This window comes from Hippopotamus amphibius, chromosome 1 (assembly GCF_030028045.1).
Source record: "Hippopotamus amphibius kiboko isolate mHipAmp2 chromosome 1, mHipAmp2.hap2, whole genome shotgun sequence".
Taxonomy (NCBI): domain Eukaryota; kingdom Metazoa; phylum Chordata; class Mammalia; order Artiodactyla; family Hippopotamidae; genus Hippopotamus; species Hippopotamus amphibius.
In genome coordinates this window covers 184,617-202,291 of record NC_080186.1, presented here as the reverse complement: position 1 = coordinate 202,291, position 17,675 = coordinate 184,617, and the positions used below count along the sequence as shown (strand labels likewise).

The 17,675-nt window shown below is 67.8% G+C and overlaps 1 protein-coding gene across 2 annotated transcripts in view; it reads right to left on the bottom strand.

Moving 5' to 3' along the window:
• AGRN (agrin) overlaps positions 1-17,675 on the bottom strand; it is a 32,326-nt gene that overhangs the window by 3,924 nt on the left and 10,727 nt on the right. The window contains exons 3-32 of one of the 2 annotated variants that reach the window (XM_057749487.1): positions 14,220-14,267; positions 10,516-10,731; positions 10,123-10,347; positions 9,811-10,035; positions 9,417-9,623; positions 8,140-8,358; positions 7,871-8,065; positions 7,571-7,771; positions 7,340-7,488; positions 7,147-7,252; positions 6,335-6,451; positions 6,088-6,252; positions 5,790-5,933; positions 5,558-5,682; positions 5,377-5,482; positions 4,952-5,284; positions 4,736-4,873; positions 4,158-4,285; positions 3,916-4,030; positions 3,717-3,836; positions 3,254-3,601; positions 2,849-3,041; positions 2,518-2,733; positions 1,824-2,053; positions 1,598-1,732; positions 1,405-1,501; positions 1,136-1,300; positions 910-1,021; positions 335-451; positions 19-211 (exon numbers count right to left, since the gene is read on the bottom strand). In XM_057749487.1, coding sequence (XP_057605470.1) covers positions 19-211; positions 335-451; positions 910-1,021; positions 1,136-1,300; positions 1,405-1,501; positions 1,598-1,732; positions 1,824-2,053; positions 2,518-2,733; positions 2,849-3,041; positions 3,254-3,601; positions 3,717-3,836; positions 3,916-4,030; positions 4,158-4,285; positions 4,736-4,873; positions 4,952-5,284; positions 5,377-5,482; positions 5,558-5,682; positions 5,790-5,933; positions 6,088-6,252; positions 6,335-6,451; positions 7,147-7,252; positions 7,340-7,488; positions 7,571-7,771; positions 7,871-8,065; positions 8,140-8,358; positions 9,417-9,623; positions 9,811-10,035; positions 10,123-10,347; positions 10,516-10,731; positions 14,220-14,267 — 5,088 coding nt within the window. The remainder of the gene's footprint in view (positions 1-18; positions 212-334; positions 452-909; positions 1,022-1,135; positions 1,301-1,404; positions 1,502-1,597; positions 1,733-1,823; positions 2,054-2,517; positions 2,734-2,848; positions 3,042-3,253; positions 3,602-3,716; positions 3,837-3,915; positions 4,031-4,157; positions 4,286-4,735; positions 4,874-4,951; positions 5,285-5,376; positions 5,483-5,557; positions 5,683-5,789; positions 5,934-6,087; positions 6,253-6,334; positions 6,452-7,146; positions 7,253-7,339; positions 7,489-7,570; positions 7,772-7,870; positions 8,066-8,139; positions 8,359-9,416; positions 9,624-9,810; positions 10,036-10,122; positions 10,348-10,515; positions 10,732-14,219; positions 14,268-17,675) is intronic. The other variant, XM_057749492.1, reaches the window with a different exon arrangement.

The following is a 17,675-nucleotide window of genomic DNA, read 5'->3' as shown; positions in this document are numbered from 1 at the left end:
AGCGCGGGCAGCACTCACCCTTCTCGCAGTGCGGCCCCGAGAAGCCCCCAGGACACAGGCACTCGTAGGAGGCCTCCCGAGGGAGACAGGAGGCCCCGTGGAGGCAAGGGTGACCCTCGGCCTGGGTACAAGGGTGGTCTGCGAAGGACGAGACGTCCACCGCCTGCACCACGTGCTCCCGGGTGAGCAGCTGGCGACCGTTCAGGGAGACCTGGGGGGGGGGCGTGAGAGCCTCTGTCCTGCCTGCCCGGGCAGCCCCCCTCCCAAGAGGACAGAAGCCCCCTCTGGATGTGCTCGTCTCTGAGAGCCCAGGGCCCCACCCCGTCCCACATACCAGCTGGATGACGCCGTCAAAGCCGGAAGACACGGCAGCCGCTCGGGCCAGCTTGCTGAAGTCAGGGGCCCCCCCCACATAGAGTGGCTCCTTCAGGTTGAGGACAGTGTGTGGCACCTGGGGGGAGGTCCAGGGTGAGGGGCTGTGGAGCCCACCCACCGGGCAGGAGCAGGACGGGAGCCCCAGAGCAGGGCCCACCCACCTGTAAGGCCCCCCGCTCCAAGCCCTCCAGCCTGACAGAGGCAGAGTTAGTCACACAGACGTGGCCACCATGGCCACCGCTCGGGCTTCGCGGGGACAGAGCTACTCTAGGGGCGGAGGGGGCAGACGACGGAGGAGCAGGGTGAGAGGGGACGGTACCTTGCGGGATTTCTGACATCCGAAGAGCGAGCGGGGTGAGGGTTGCAGAGCAAGGGCCAGAGAGCAGTGGGAGCAGAGAGGAGACACAGACAGAGGCCCCGGACAGAGGGAGAGAAGACAGTCCAGTGAGCAGCGGCAGTGGGGCGGGGCCGCACACCCCCCGGGAGGAGGCGGGAGGTGGGGGGCGGGGGGCGGCCCAGGAGACACGCACTCACCGGGGACTCCCCCAGCACGCGGGGCCCATCGCCGACCCGCATGGCTCCTTTGCGTCCGTGTCGCTCCAGGGAGACCCTGGTCCAGGCGCCCAGCGCCACTGGCTCCTTGCTCCTGGAGAGGAGGGGGTGCCGTGAGCAGACGGGGGGCTCCGCCAGTCGGCCCAGCAGGGGCCCGAGGGACCCCGCGCGCGCGCCCGGGCCGGCCCCCTGCACCCCGCATGGCCACCTGATGACCGCGGCCCCCTTGCCCAGGTCGTAGCGGAACTCCAGGCGGCGGTCGTGCAGCGCCAGGGACACAAAGTCGCCCTTGCCGTCTGTCTTCTGCCCGTTGTAGAGGAGCAGCCCGCTGGGGCCCCGGGCCAGGAACACCACCTCCAGCGCCATCTTCTCCCTGGGGTCACACGAGGGCAGGCGCGGGTGTCTCGATGCCCCCTCCTTCCACGGCTGGATGGGGTTGGGGGCTCCTTCTCCTCACCCACCCTCTGCCCAACTGACCCCAAGTCCCGCTCAAAGGTGTGCAGGCCTTTCAGCTCCAGGTAGGAGAAGCTGTTGAAGTCGGCCAGGAGGGGCTGGCTATCCTCCCGCTCCGAGACTGTGAGGACAGCAGAGGGTCAGGGCAGGTGCCAGGCCCTGACCCCGGAGCCCCCTCCCCCCCCGCCCTCCCTGCCCTGAGCGCCCCTGTGCCCACCTGTCTGGCAGAGGCTGCCCTCCCGGCCCCGCGGGCACTCGCACTTGGCCTCGCCCTGGGGCAGCACGCGGCAGGGGGCTGCCCCGCGGCAGGGGTTCGGATGACAGGGATCCTTCTCGTCGGCACAGGTTGGGCCTGGAGGGAGGCAGGATGGGGTCCCAGGAGGCCTGAGCCCCACCCACAGACACGCAGGTCCCCCCAGCACCTGCCCAGGGCCTGCCCTCACCAAAGCGGCCGGGTGGGCACCGACAGTGGAACATGCCGGCCTCCAGGGCCTGGCATGGGGCCCCACCGATGCAGGGGGTAGGCACGCAGGGGTGGTCCCCACACTCGCCCACTCCGGAGCTTCGGCTCGCAGACCCCTGCCAGCCGCTCAGCTCCAGCCTCTGGTTGTTGACTTCCAGCAAGCGGACACAGCCCCTAAGACCAGTGCTGGCAGAGGTCTGTTCGCGCACCCTGCCACCAAGAGGAAGGTCAGCGGTCAGGGCCAGAGACCAGAGGCATCCTCTCTCACAACCAGCTATGACACCGGCCTCCCTCGACCGGCCGGAATCTTGAGTCAGGGCTGTTCCCCATCCCCACCCCCGCCTCTGGTGCTCATAAAATGGACAGTCCCACAAACACAACAGAATCAAGAGATGGGCTGGGCTGCGAGTCCAGGGTCGGGGCTGAAGGTCAGGGCCAGCCCAGCCCCTCCGTGGTGATCCCCCAGCAGCTTGGCGCTCAGGGTCAGGACAGGATCAGGATCCCATCAAGGGCTGGGGTTGAGGCCAGGGTCACAGCCCTTGTCCACACCCATCCTTCCACCCTCTGTTATCCACAGGGGGCACAGGCCTCCTGGATGCTGCCCCCGAGAGTCAGGGATCAGGGCCACGGTCGGGGCTCTGGGCTGGGGCCACCCCACCCTCCTCCATGCTCACACAGAAGCCTGGTCCTCCGGGAAGCCACCCACGAAAAGCTCCGTGTCCAGGTTGAGGCCGTCCGTGCCGCTGGGGCTCTGGCCCAGGACAGGCGTCTCACGGTCCACTGACAGAGTGCCCCGGCGCCAGTGCCGAGACAGCTCCAGGCGATGCCACCGGCCGGGCTGCACGGGCACCGAGCTGGTCAGCACCGCAGGCCCCGAACCTGTGTCGAACCTGGGGGCGGTGGGAGCAGAAGCGCAGGACAGCCAAACAGAGCCAGGACCACGGCCTGGCCTCACCCCACCCCCCGCCGCCCTCACCCCTGGGCCCCCCACTGCCCGCTACCCACCTGAGCTGCACGCGGCCCCCCAGGAGCACCAGTGCCAGGAAGTCCTTGCCCCGGGCGTTGCCATTATAGAGCAACAGCCCCTGGGGCTCTAGTGCCCGGAATTCGAGTGCCAAGCGCAGGGTGTGGTAGGCACGGAGGGTGGGGAAGGCCAGGAAGGAGCGGCCCCCGAAGGCCGGCACGGAGGGGCGCAGGACTGCAGGGGACAGGGAGGGGCCGGTGGAGGGCACAGAGGACCAGCCGCCTGGGCTCTGACTGCCTGTCTCAACCCCCCAGCCCTGTCCCCAGCACAGGAAGTCCAACCCGCCCCCCTCCCCCCCCCGCCTGGCCCCCGCCTTCGGGTGGTCTGGCCCGCCCCCGCCTGGCCCCCTCTGCCTCCCTGCCCCTCTCCAGCACGGACGACCTTACCCTTCTCACAGACAGCGCCACCCCTGCCCGCTGGGCAGCTGCAGGTGAAGTCTCCACCTGAGCCCTGGTCCTGGCAGGTTCCCCCGCGGAGGCAGGGCTGGGAGTCACAGGGCCTTGGGGGCTGCTGGGCGCCTGGGGCTGGGGGCCGGCGTCCAGGCACACGGCTGGGGGCAGTAGTGGGGAGCCGGCGCGTGGCGGGGGCAGCTGTGCTCCTGCCGGTGGGCCGGCCCGTGTGACTGGGATAGAGCGCCCGAGGCGTCGCGGCCGAAGGCGGCAGGCGGGCCGCAGTGGTGGCTCTGGCTGTGGCTGCGGCAGGTGTGGCTCCCGTGAAGAACGCAGGAAACCAGTCTGCGGGGAGGAGAAACTGTCAGGCTCCGCAAGGAGCAGGGGTCCCGAGGGCAGTGGGGGCGGGGGAGGGAGGGTGGGAACGCGCCACGGCGGGGGCGGCCAGACCAGCACTCACCGAAGTCCATGAACCGCACGTGCTCCTGCAGAGGCCGCCTCACACCCAGGGACCGGCGCCGGGATGCCTGGATCTGCCGGAGCAGGGCCCGGCCCACATCGGGCGCCCTGAAGGCTGTAGCTGGGGAGGAGGGACCCTGGGTGTGGTGGAGCCCAGGGTGGCCCCCCCACCTCCCGGGGAGTCTAGAGCGGGGGCTCACTGGGGTCGAAGTGCACATCCACAGTGGCTCGGACCGCGCTGCCGGGCCCCAAGTTCCGCAGGTGGACACTTCGAAAGTCCTTCTTAACATCCGAGCTCCGGAAGAGGTCGTCCAGCTGTGGTGGGCAGAGAGTCAGGGCTCCGGGGAGGTGCCCAGGCCAGACCGTTCGGCCCTACCCCCCAGCGCTTCCCTGGTCTGTCCTGGGATAAAGGCTGCCACCCTGGCCACAGCCCTGCACGTACTGCGCTCTCGAGACTCCTGGCCGTCTCCCCAAATAGCTCGGACTTGGGGTCCGCCATCTCTGGCGTGTAGAACAGCTCCTGCCCCTCGACCCCCTCGAGCTCCAGCACACCCTGGAACGCCTTGGTGGCTGCGGGGGGAGGGGCCAGTGAGATCCTGCCTGGCACCTGCCTGGCCTCTGGGCCAGCCATGGGCATAGGCCCCAGCAGCAAGCCAGGCGGGGTGCAAGGCAGGCGGTGGTTAGTCAGATGGTCATGAGGTTAGTGGGGACCCCGGGGCAGGGCTGGCATCGGTTACCAGGCAGACTCCTTGGAGCAGTGCCCCCGGCCAGCTTGCAACAGGAAGAACAGGTTAGCCACAGGGTCCTGGGCACCACGTGTGTGTGGGAGCCGAGAACACACCTACGCGTGAGTGTGCTGAGTCCCCAGGACCCCTCGCGCACGTGTGCTGAGATCAGACGATCACAAACCCTAGGTGCCCACCTGCTGGACAGGCCCGTGGCCTGGGAGAACAGACAGCATCTCTGGCCGTGTCCAGGCCACTCCTCACGCTCCACCCTGGCCCCTGGCCCCCCACTCACCAGGACAGTTGGAGCCCTCAGCGTCCAGTGAGGGTGTCTTGCCATCCGAGCAGCAGCCCATAGGCGAGTTGTAGCAGGAGGCCCTCTCCATGGGTGGCCCGGGGGTCCCAGCGCTGTCTCTCTCAGGGGGCTCGAGTCCTGGGGAGGTACAGTCTGAGCCCAGCCCCAGGGACAGCCCTCCTGGGCCCTGCCCCCGGGTCCCAGAGCCACACTCACCTCCTGAGCCAGCCCCACTGGCCTCCAAGTCGCCACTCAGCTCCCCGTCGCCACTGCCATCCGCGCTGCCAGATTCAGCGAAGGCAGATGCGCCGAGGCCGGCTGCTGCGGAGGGGGCTGTGGGAGGCACCGTCAGCACGGGCCTTGCCGGGGTCCTGGGGATGCTGGCAGGGGTCCAAGGTCGTGACGCGGGCTGAGAGGTGGGCCGGCTGCGGGGGGCACTGCTGGGAGCCGGGGGGAGGGCGCTGGCGGGGGGCAGCAGTGCCGCGCTCAGGTCAAGCCCCGGGGTGGCCACAGACGCGAACGTTGGGCGGGGGCCGGAAGTGATGCCTTCTGCAAGGAGAGGAGAGTCCAGGTGGCGGGGCTGGTGGTCAGAGCAGGGTCAGGCCTCCCTGGTCAGTCTGGAGCAGTGGGTAAGGCCTCACCCTGGCAGGAACCGAGGCTCTGGATAGAGATGTCCAAGCCCTGGCGGCAGGCAATGGTCCTCAGCTGGCACTCGTTGCCATAGGTGACTCCGTCTGACCCACAGACCTGGGGCACAGGGCACGGATGCTGGGGGGAGGCCCCTCCCCAGCCCCGAAGCCCTCCACTCTCCCCAGCCCTCACCTTGGTAGCATTGGCCCCTGGACAGGTGGGTGTTGGGCACACGCAGTGGGCGGAGCCAGCCTCCTCCACGCAGGACGCCCCGAACTCACAAAGCATCTCAGCACAAGTCTTGGGTGCTGAAAAGTCTGGGGGCACAGACATGGGAGAGCCCACAGGCTCAGGAGACCCTGGCCCTATGAAGGTCCCACCCCTAGCACAGGGGGCCTGGGGCAGCACCAGGTCTGGCCCTCACCTGATGCACAGCCAGCAGGGCCCAGGGCACGGCCGTCTGGACACTGCCCGCACTTGGGTCCAGCCACCCCAGGCTTACAGGAGCACAGCCCGGTCATCTGCTCACAGTCATCCCTCACAGCACCCTGGGGGTCACAGCTGCAGGCTGGGAGGCAGGGGAGGGGGCTAAGATCTGTGCCTGGCTCCCCAATGAGCTCCAGAGCCTGGCCCAGCCCCTGCCGGGAGGATGACGGACACAGGGACAGGGTGGACAGGCAGGAGTGCTGAGCTGGGGACCGAGTGTGGGTCCTGTCACTCACGGGCACAGCCGCTCCGACCATCGGTGACGATACCACGGAAGTTCCAGAAGCCGGGCTCACAGCGGTCACACTTGAGGCCCCCTACGCCCGGGCGGCAGGAGCACTGGCCTGTGGCTGGGTCACAGGTGCCGCTATAGGAGCCGTGTGGGTTGCACTGGCACGAGCCTGCAAGGCCAGGGCAAGACAGGGTCACTGAAGCCACGTGGCTCCACCTGGCTGTGGGTCAGGGCCAGGCTTGGATACTCACTGGGGCAGCCAGCCAGGCCCACACCCCGGGCAGCAGTGACGTTGTCCTGGCAGCAGCCGTAGGGCATCTGAGTGCAGTGCAGGGGAACTGCAGGTGGCAGCGGGGCCAAGGTGGGGCCTGCACGGAGGGGCAGGGGTTTAGATGCCAGGCAGGACTGGACGCCCAGCCCAGGCGTGGCCGCTCTGCCTCAGCCGCCCCGGCTGTCACCACTCAGCCCTCCTGATGCCAACTCCCGCTGGGGCCTGTGAGTCTGCAGCTCAGGTCACAGGTGAGAGCCCCTCACCAAGTACGAGCATGAAAATGTGTCTGTACACAAAGGACCAGCAACACACGAGACACCCACAGATCATGGATGTAAAGCCTCACGCACACGTGTACAACCGGAGCCACACGCTCAGAGGAGTGGGCCTCTGTAAGGTGGCAGGCACAGCCGTACACCACGTTCCCCTGCGTGCAGACACACACAGGGGCACTTGTGCGCGCGCAGAGACACAATGGCTGCTGGTCAGCCTCAGTCTCCTCCCCCAGGAGAAAGCGCCCAGACGCTGGGCCTTGCTGGTTCACTGCTGCCCCCCTGCACACAGTAGGTGCTTAGCGCACACTTGTTGACCGGCAGGCACACACGTCCCCACACCTGCACAAATACGGATATGCACCGACGGTGGACACTTCAAACTCAATACACGTGTTCACGTAAGCCCCCCACAGCACACGTGCAACAGCTTCGAACAAGCCACGGACCCTCACACACCTCACACCCGTGGGCACACACACCTCTGAGCACGCCCATGTGTGCCCGCACGCCCACTCACCACGGCAGGCTCCCTGGGCAACGACGTACAGCTCCGGCCGCGATTCACACCTGGCCTTCTTCAGCTCACACTCGGTGCGGTAGGTGACCCCGTCCGAGCCACACACCTGCAGGAACAGTGTCAGGGCGGGTGTGCATGGCCGCAGCCCCTGCCTCGCTGCCCAGCGGGAGTCAGGAGAGGGTGGGGGCCTCACCGGACTCCTCAGGACGCTCTGACAGCTGAAGTCACAGACGCACGGCCCGTCCTCCGAGTCCTCGTCCCAGACGCCGCCTCGCCGCTGGCACAGCTCCTGGTCACACTCGCCATCCTCTCCAGAGCCCGAGCCTCCTGAGCCACACTCGGCTGCGGGGAGGAGGCCAGGTCACCCCGGGGTCCCGGCCGAGGCTGGCGCCCAGCAGCCCACACCAGCTGCCCCTGAGCCTACCCTGCTCACACGGCCCGGCCCGGGCTTCCTCGATCTGTGTCTGCTGCTGACAGGCCGCCTCACGGAGCTCACACGGGCTGCGGTAGGTCACGCCGTCGCTGCCACACACGGGGCCGGGCGGAGGGCGCTCACACCGGGGACACACACACCGCCCCGCTGAGCACACGGCCCCGAAGGCGCACACCGTGTCTCCGCAGGTCTCTGCAGAAAGCGGAGCCGGGTGGGGGGGGGGGTTGTCAGCTGATACCCGCTGCAGGAGGCGCGGGACCCCAGGCCAGAGGGTGCCCCAGCCCCACTCACGGCAGGGTCCGGCCGAGGCCACGTGCAGGCTGATCTGGCGTGTGCAGGCGTGGACGTGCAGTTCACACTCGCTGGCATATGTGTGCCCGTCAGAGCCGCACATGGGCTGGGCCGAGGCCACGCACTCGGAGGGGCACACGCAGCGCCCGGTCTCAGCCTCGCACAGGGCTCCAAAGCGGCACTGCCCACAGCGGTCTGGGGAGAAGGCTCCATCACCACGGCGACTGGGACAGCTTCCCCCCAGCTAGACCCACGCGTCCACCACTGACCACAGGGTCCTCGGCGAGCCACCTGGATCTCCCGCCCAAGGGCACAGGCCGTAGCCTCCAGCTCGCACGTGCTGCCGTACGTGACGCCATCGCTGCCACACACGGGATCGTAGATGCCTGAACACGCCTGCTGACAGGCACACTCGGCTTCCCCATTCTTTACAGCACATGTCGCCCCAAATGCACACTGCACCCCGCGGCATGGGGACGGGGGCTGGTCTGGGGAGAACGTGGGCACTCAGCAGGGTCCCCACCTGCTCTCCTAGGCAATGCACAAAGCCCCCAGCCCCACGCAGCAGACCCTCTCCCAGGGTGGGGATGGTGGAGGAAGAGCGGAGCAGGAGAAGGGCCAGATGCACAGGACACAGCAGAGAAAGGGACAGACACAGGACAGACAGGGACACAGACCCAAACGGCCCCAAGCTCCCGCATGCGTGTGGCGAGGGGCTACCCTCCAGACACAGAAGCTTCATGACTGACCTCAGGGGGTTGTGGGAGGGCCAGGTTTACCAGCCCACCGACCCGTGACCACCGGCAGCCCTGGGACACCCATGCATGTGTGTGTGTGTGGGGGGGGGGGGGGGCGGGCCTCTCTTGTGGGGGGAGGAGTCTGCAACCCAGAGGCACACCCCGGGCCACACGGGGGAGGAGGTGTCTGTCCACTTGCTCTGAGGACCACAAGGCCAGGCAGCAGCGAGCCACCCCCCCCCTGCCGCGCGGGGGGCAGACCTCGGGCTGTAGGCTCCTGGCGGCAGGCGCGGTACCTCATCCTGCCAGCAGGTCAGGCTGGAAGACACAAGAGGTGGCGCCAAGAGGGAAAGGAGGGCAGAAGAGAGGAAACAGACGCAGAGAGAGAGACCGGAGAGGTGGACAGATCGACTGACAAGGACAGAGTTAGAGGTGGGCAGAGCCCCAGTCCCTGCAGCACAGGCTGTCCCTGCCCATTCCTGGCCCCTCGAAGCCGGACTGAGACGCTGCCTCTCAAGAGGCTGTGTGTCCCAAGAGTGTGGGACCCGGAGGATTTGAGGGCTGTGTGGCAGGTACCAGGGAGCATGCCCGTGGACCCCCGCCTCCACCCCACGTCCCCCAGGTGCTGCAGGCACCTTCCTGACAGATCTCACCACCCCAGAGCCCGCTGCCAGGCCTCCCCAGAGTGACCAGCCCTCACCCACAGCCCCAGGAGGAGAGTGACTGGGGATGGAGATGGTGTGTGATGACGGGCAGCGGCACTGCCAGACCGGCCTGCCCGCGGCATGGAGCCCGCCCGCGGCGCTCACCACACAGGCCCTGGTGCTTGGCGGGGATGCTGCGCTGCTGCTGGCACTCGGCCTGCTGGCGCCAGCAGTCGCTGTCATATGCGTGCCCGTCGTGGGCGCACACGGGTCTGTAGGCCCCGTCACAGACGATACGGTCGCAGGAACAGCGGGGACGGCCTCGGCGGGACAGGCACACGGCATTGAACCTGCACGTCTCTGGGCACTGGTCTGGGGGAGCAAGGGGATCAGGAGAGCCAGAGGACCACGCCGGTCCTCACCCGGGGATGTGCAGGAGATCCGCGGGCCCACGAGGCGATGAGTGGGGACCCGTGAGGCATGCAGGGGAGGGTGGGGACAGGCAGGGCCCTGGGCCATGCAGAGCGACAGGACGGGGCCCTCCCCCGGGAGCGCCCACCTCGAGGTTGGCACTGGCCAGAGCGCACTTTCTGGAGGAGGAGGCCTCGGGTGGCCCCGGTTCGGCCCATGACACAGTCGTTATCGTAGGTGACCCCGTCGTCCCCACACACGGGCGCCCGCTGTGAAGGGCAGCTCTCTGGCCGCAGAAGCAGCTCAGGGCGCCGCGTGCGCGGGTTCACACGGCAGATGCGGCTCAGGTCGCTGAGAGCGCCCTGGCAGGGGTCTGGGGGCGGAAGGCGGAGGTCAGGGCACTGCCGCTGTGCTCACACACTCACTGAGGTCATGCTACACGCACAGGGGCAGCACTCACCACAAGGGCCATCGAACTTCTTGAAGATGTTCTCCTGGCGGGCACAGGCTTGGCGCAAGAGCTGGCACTCGCTGGGGTAGTCAGTGCCGTCGCTGCCGCACACAGGGCCCTCGGGGGCCCCTAGGCACGTGGCAGGGCACAGGCACGTGGCTGTCAGTCCATCCGCGGAGGGTGCACAGGTGCTGCCGAAGCTGCAGGTTACATTGGAGCAGGGGTCCCGGGTCCCTGTGGGCAGGACAGGGTGGGCTCACACTGGCCTGGAGGCCCCCCTCTGCGCCCCCCCCACCCCGCCGTCACCACAGGCCCCGCCCCGCCCTCCGCTTACCTCCTCACCAGGTCCCGCCCCAGCCCCGCCCCCGCCCCACACTCACCAGGGCCCCGCCCCGCACCCACCGCACGGCCCGCGGCGCAGCAGCCGGATGCGCCTCTGCTGGCTGCACTGCGCCCGCTGCAGCTCGCACTCGTTGCTGTAGGTGGACGCGTCCGAGCCGCACACGGGCGCCACGACGCTGGGGCAGGCGCTCCGCTTGCACACGCAGGAGGCTCCGCCCGGCTCCTCCGCGCTGGGCTCGCAGACGGCGCCGAAGCCGCACAGCATCCCTCGGCACGCTGCGGGGGGGGCGGAAGACGCGACGGGGTGGGTGTGGGTCCGGCCGCTGCCACCTCCAGGCCCACGGTCATCACGCACACGTCCGCACGTCCGCGCACCTGCCGAGATCTTGCACGGGCGGTCACACGTGCCACACGCGTGCCCAGCCACGTTCGCGCTGGCGCTCACAGCAACCCGGGTGCGCCCGTCACGGCCAGGGCCTCATGCCCTCCCCCCCTCAGCCCCCCCACCTCCCCCACCGCAGGGCTCCCCCGCCAGAGCCTTCTCTGCCCCGTAACTAAGCTCCTGACCCGCTCCCCAGACAGAGGGCAGACAGCCCGCCCCCAGGCCGACTCTATCACAGAGAGTCAGCGTCCCCACAGCAGAACCGAAGCCCCTCCTCCGACTGTGACCTACCCCTCAGAGCCCCGGCCCGCCCCGCCCCGCCCTGAGAGCCGCTCCAGGGTCCACCCCCACACCTGGCCCCTGCCACCGCCCGGGGACCAGCTCCCCTGCCGTTCGTGGACCCGCCTGCCACCACACAGCTACAGGGCAGGGGGCGGGGGTGTCTGAGGTCTAGTCACATGCCCCGCCCTCTGCCCAGAGCCACACTGCCCGAGGCTCCCCTCTCTTCTCCCGCCTTCCCCCCCCCCACCCCGTGCCGCCTATCTGGAGGGCTCCCCTCCCCTCAGGCCTGTCCCAACTTGGGCCGTTCTCTGCCCACTCGCCCACCTTCCACGCCCCCACAGCCCACCTCCCCCAGGTCCGTGCTCTGCGGCGGCTCCTGGCCCACCGCCCTCCCAGGCCTCCCAGCTGCCGTCTCTCCCTGGGGCCCCTCACGCAGCGTCCTTCCCCACCTGTCCTCCTGACCCCCCGCCTCAGGACATGTGTCCCCACCCCCCCACCCCGCCAGGTCCTGCTGCCCCACCTCACGCTCAGCATGGCCTCCTCAGGGACGCTGGCACACAAGCCCTGGGGACCCGACATTTCCTTCTTTAAACATTTTAGCTCTTAGCTTTGTAGTGGCACCAGCATGTCCCCTCACGGAGCTGCAGAGCCGTGGGTCGGGACAGCCCCTCCTGAGCGGACTGTCAGGGCAGGGGGCAGATCTACTCCTCAGGACCCCTGCCCAGGTCCACACCCCCACAGGCAGGGCAGGCCCATTATGGGTTGCAGCTGTCTGGGTCTAATAAATGTTTGATTGGGTCCAGTTATCATTCGTAAGTTATAGGGGCAGGGGGACCCCCCCATCGACTCCCAGCAGGGTCAGGCCGCGGGGCAGGAGGAAGCACCCTCCATTCCGAGTGGGGGTGGAGCAGCATAGGGAGCTGGAGCTGTCACCACAGCAACGGCCCACCCCAGGCTCCCGTGTGTCTGTCTGGGATCCCCTGCCCCCACCCCACACAGGCCGAATAAACAGGGCCTGCAGGCAAGGATGGGGGCAGCATGGATACCCCAGCCTGAACTCCCTGCGACCCCCCCATGCTTCCCTCCTACCACGGCACCCCCAGCACCCCTGTCCTCCCCCCACCTCATCTGGGCACCCTCCCAGATCCTTCATCAGATCCTGCAGCCAGGCTGCCGCACCTGCATTCACGCGCCACGTGGCTGTGGGCAAGTCATCACCTCGCCACACCTCCGCATCTCCCCCCTGTGAATGGGGACCACAGAGCCTACCCTCCAGGGTTGTTGTGAGGCTAAATGGGCCAACACCTGCTAAGGCTTGGAGAGGCCCAGCACTCTGCTCTGTGGCGGGTGTCCGGCCCCCGTGATGACTGGAGCAGTGAGAGCTGCCAGCACGTCAGCCACCTCTCTGTCCTGGCTCAACACTGTGTCCACGCGGAGCCCCTTTTCTCACTCTCCATCTTCCACTGTCTCCTTCTCTCTCCCCTTAGCCCTTCCTCGCCCCTTCATCCCTCACTTGCCCCTTCATCCCTCACTTGCCCAAAGCCCTGGGGATCCCCAGGCCAAATCCATGGACACTTCCCCCATCTGGGTGGCTGCTCTATTTGGCTTCAACTGGACCTGCTGATCAAGGTCTCTCCCAGGGTCCTAACTCTATGGCCGAGAACTTGGTCACCTCATTGCCCCTCAGGCTCCCTGCCCAGCTGCTCTGTGTCTGCCCTCAGACTCAAGCCTCGTCTCTCCCTCTGCTCACCCTGGTCCAGCCAGATACCACCCAAGGTCCCAACCCCTGGGCCAAGGACACCTACTCCTATATGACCAGCTCCTCATCCTCCAAGACTTGCGCCCTCGTCATGCAAACTGCTCCTCCTGAGCGCAGGTGGAGTGCCCAGAGACCTGCAAGCTGCATGGCCCTTAAGGGCCACCTCTGGGGCTTTGCCGTGCTTGCCCCAGCTTGGCCTCCTGCAGGAGCCTCACTGCCTGCCTGCCCAAGGCCCCCCTCACAATGTGTGACGCTGCAGGCGGCGGTGGCTTTTTATAGCCTCGGGCTGGAGCGGGTAAATTTAACCCTCTTCCCAGACGTGGGTAGGCTGCAGGGTGGTACGGACGCCCTGCGCCCTGCCTGTGGCCAAGCGTGTGCAGTGTGTGTGCCTGGGAGGCATGACAGTGGTCACGGGGGGTCGCTGTCCCCAAACGTATGATGGGATCAGAGTGCAGGTGTGGGGCCCACGTGGATCGCTGTGGGGAGGGCCAGTGCATGTGTGGAAGAAAAGAGACACAGCAGGCCTTGGGACTTGAGGAGAGGAGGCTGAGGACGCTAGGAGAGAGGAAGGTGTTTAAATCCAGCCAGCTCCAGGCCTCCTGTCCACGGCCTATGGGAGACTCAGTCCTGGGCCCAAACCCCCAGCCCAGTGCAGACCTGCCCCCTCCCATGGCCCATCCCACGTGTGGACAGCCCTCTGCGTGTATACTTCCATGGACCTGGGCCGTGCCTGCCTAGCAGGGGACCCAGGTGCTGAAAGCACACTTGGGAATGCCCCCCTCTCCCAAGAGGAATCCAGGCCACCCCTCTCCCCTGCCCTCCTGTAGCACTGACAGCTTCCTCTCTTCCCCTCTTACATTAGTTTAATTACAGCAGCCTGCACACCAGCAGGCCCCCCCAGGGAGGCCAGGCCTCAGCCCCCAAAGCAGGTCAAGAAGGCCAGGCCCAGCCTGCTCAGTCCAGGGACAGACCTGCCCAACCCCCCTCAGACTGGGGTTGCTGGTCCTGCTGAGGCCCTCCCCTGGAGCCCCCAGCCCCTCACCCCCTCTGCACACATCTTCCAACCCATCTCTCAACCTGTGGGCTCTAGGACTAAGTCCCAACTTTGAGGCCAAGATGGGGCCAGACCCAGGGACTCTGGACCCAAAGTTCCCTTCGCTGTCCACCACTGTGGACTCCCCAGGAAGGACCCAGGTTCCCTCATCCAGCCTCCTCCTGCTCCAGACACACCTACCCCGTCTGATGTGTACACCCCCATGGCCCCTGACCACCAAGAGTGCCACCGCCCCTCCAGGCACAGATTCCCAAGCTCAGTCTGTCACCAACTGAGCCCTCACTCACCATCCGGAGGTGTTGGGGGCACTGGCGTGAAGTGGGTCCCAGGTTTGTCTGGAAAAAAACAAATCTCCAAGTCAGGCCCCCCTCTGAGCCAGGCCTCCCATAGCCTGTCCACTTGTCCAGCCTGGAGGGGTCACCCCTGCCTGCACCCATCCCTTCCCTGGCTCCACTCTGAGCCCTAAAGACTGGCCAAGGCCTGGTGGTAGACAAAGACGGAGACCCTGGCTTTTCTCTGCCTCTCCAGCTGCACCAGCATGGCCTGACAGCTGTTGGGGAGTCCCAGCGGCAGGGGTGGAGGTGGCCACAGAGTCCCTAGATGAGCCCCAGGCCCTGCCAAAACATCCATTCCCAGCGTAGCCAGCTGCCCCCAACCCCCAAAGAAAGCCGTCTCCGCAGCTCAGGATGAGGGCTGGCCCCCCACCCCCCCAAGCCCACAGACTGGCTTTGGGGGGGCCCATGGTGTTCCCAGAAGATGCAGTGGCCTGTCTGAGCCACGTCACAGCCGGTGGCCTCTGTGACCCTGCCTGTCCCCTAATATTTGGTGGCTGAGGCAGGGGACCTCAGTCAGCAGAGGCAGGGTCACCTGGGCCCAGGAGGTGGCCACACCCACAGACACGTACAGTTGTTGAGGAAGAGCAGCACCGCGAAGCCCAGTGTGGCGGTGGCCAGGAGGATCAGGCAGACGTTACAGGGGAGCATGAAATACCGCACCAGCAGGGAGACCCCGCGCCGCTGCCGCGGGTCGCGCTCCAGTGTCAGCGGAGGCATGGCCCGGGCTCCTCAGCCCCCACCCTTGAGGCGCGGGGTCCTCACGGGGTGCCCTTGGGCCTCTTCGGTGCCACTCCCCCCATTCTTGGACCCCGGGAGCAGCTGACAGCCGCTCTATTCTCAAAGTTCAGCTCCAGTCACAGCCGGAGAGAGGGGGGCACCAGGCCCCTTCCACAGCCCTTGAGGCGCATCATGGGAGGCGTGCAGAGTAGAAATCCCAAGTCTGGGCTCGGAGCGAGGCGGAGGAGGAACCGAGGGCCAGCACCACCGCTGCTGTCCACACCGGTCAAGGCCTGGGCCGGAGGCGCCCGCAGCTCTCCGCGGCGCTCCGTCTTCCCGGAGCCAGCCTCGGAGAGTCCCGCAGCCCCGGATCCTGCTTGCCCGGCTGCCCGGGGGAGGCCGGTCCGAGGGGGACTGGCGGCGAGCGGCCCCTGGCCCGGGACTCGGCGGGTCCCGGCTGCTCGGTCCCCGGCAGAGGCGGGAGCGGCGACGGCCGCGAGCGGGAGGAGCGCGCGCGCGTCCGGAGCGGGAGAAGAAAGAGGCGGCCGCGGAGGACCGCGCCCGCGCCCCGCGCCCAGGCCGGGGCTCAGGCGGTGAGTGAGGGGCGAGGGGCGCCGCGGAGGGCGGGCGGGCGGGCGGGGAGCAGAGACAAAGGAAGACGCCTCCGGGGACCCCTGCGTCCGCGGGGAGTCTCGGCCTGCGCCGCCAGAGGGATCGGGCGGATGAGGACGGCGGGGCGACGGCACAAAAGGGAACGCAGGGGCTGGGGGCGCTGGGGGGCGGCTGGGGCGGCCAGGGCTGGAAGGGAGCGGGGGCCGGGGAGAGCGCGGAGGTGGGGCGCTGGGGCTGGGGGCCGGGGTCGGCGTGGGAGATGAAGGGGAGCGGAGCTGCAGCTGGAGCGAAGGCAGGTGTGGGGGCGGGGTGGGGGGCTGGGGAGTGGGGGCGAGGGGGTGGGCGAGAGCGCGGCGGGGCAGGGACGGGGTCCCCTCCCGCTCCCACCCGGCTGGGCTGGGCTGTGCGTGTGCGCGGCGGCCCGGCAGAGCGTCGGAGGGTCGGTCTGCGTTCCCGCAGCGGGGCTCGGCCTGCACTGAGGACCCGGTTCTGGGCTGCGGTCTGCGTGTCTCCGCGTGTGCGTGTCAGTGTCTCTGCTCCTGCGCGCCCCGCCCTGGCACTGGGGGGCTGGCGTCTCCAGGTGCAGACGCACAGGTGGGGAGTGGGCTGGGCTCCATTCAGAGGGTGCGCCACTCCTCCCTGAGAACTGACGGCAGCACCTCAGCCCACCCGCGCACCCCCAACTCGCGTCTGCACGGCGAGAGGATCCGGCAAAGGGGTTCCGTGCAAATGAGCGCGGGGCGGTCAGTCGGTCGCGGGGCTGCGGGGCCAGTCCGCGGGCCTGGAGCGCCCCCCAGAGGCCGCCCGGGAACGGTGCGGCCGTGACGTCACAGCGCGCCCGGCGCGAGGCCCACCCGGGACTCCCGACCTCCCCACCACGTGTCCAGCTGCCTCACAAACATGTCCCTAGAGTTCCTCCCCCCCACACACACCCCGCTCACTCCCTCCTCGTCAGGTGGGCTCTCCACCCCCCACCCCAGCCCTCCTCGGCTGGGACGATCACCTGCCAGACAGCACCCAGTTCTGCCAGGCCCACTAGCACCAAATCCCAGCGTGGTCAGCCGGCCCTGTGGGGGTTCCTCCTCACCCACGGCGGAGGTCTTCACACCTCCTGGAGCCCTGGAACCTGAGGTTCTACTGAAACCTTGCAGGAAAAGTCAACACACAAAGTGGTCCCCCCACCTCGTGCAGCAGTGGACCCAGGGGCAGCAATCCGTCAGGCCACCTGGAGACTCTGTCCCTGGCTGGCCTCACTCTCTCCTGAGGGCAGCCTCGCACCCCCCCCCCCCCAGCTCACCCCGGCACTCCCCACACCACACTGATAGTGGCTGTGCCCCGGGCTCAGAGCACCCAGGGCAGGGTCTGACTTTTTATCTCCTCTGGGCAGGGCTTGGCCCAGAGCCCAGAACTTGGTGCGGTGAGCACATTTGCCATTTACTGCTCGCTGCAGCCCCCAGGACTGCCGTCTGAATCCCTTGACTCAGGGAGGGATCCACAGACAGTGCCAGGGGTTAAACCACAGACGTACCTACTGGGCAGGCACCCACATAGGAGCCCCGTTTGCTGCTGCCACTGCAGCTTGGGACATCATGGGTGGGCTCTGCAGAAGGACGGGAAGGCAAGGGGACCAGAGTGTGGGAGGGGTAAGCCCTGGGATTGGTGGGAGCCAACCCTGGCAGGGGAGCCCCCCCTCCCCAGGCAAAGACCCTAGAATCTGCCAGCAAATGGGCTGGCCGTAGATGCTCATGGGGGGGGGGAGGGGGCTCAAGGCCAGGCCTGGGGGAAGGGGAACCTGAATGCAGCCTGGTCCCTCCCAGCCCCAGTCTGAGTCTGAGCCCCTACAAGGGTTGGATGCCTTCAGAGACAAAGGGCCATTGAGGCCGCAGACCCAGTCAGGGGAGGGATTTCAGGCTACCCGGGCTATTTTGGGATCTTCAGACTCAAAACCATTCAGCACTGACCAGCCCACGCAGGCTCAGGCCCCAAGAGCAGAGAATGCTCCAGGCCAAGAATGAGCCCCCTCTGGGCTTACACACAGCGACACGCTACTGCCTCACTTGTGCACACACCTCACGTATG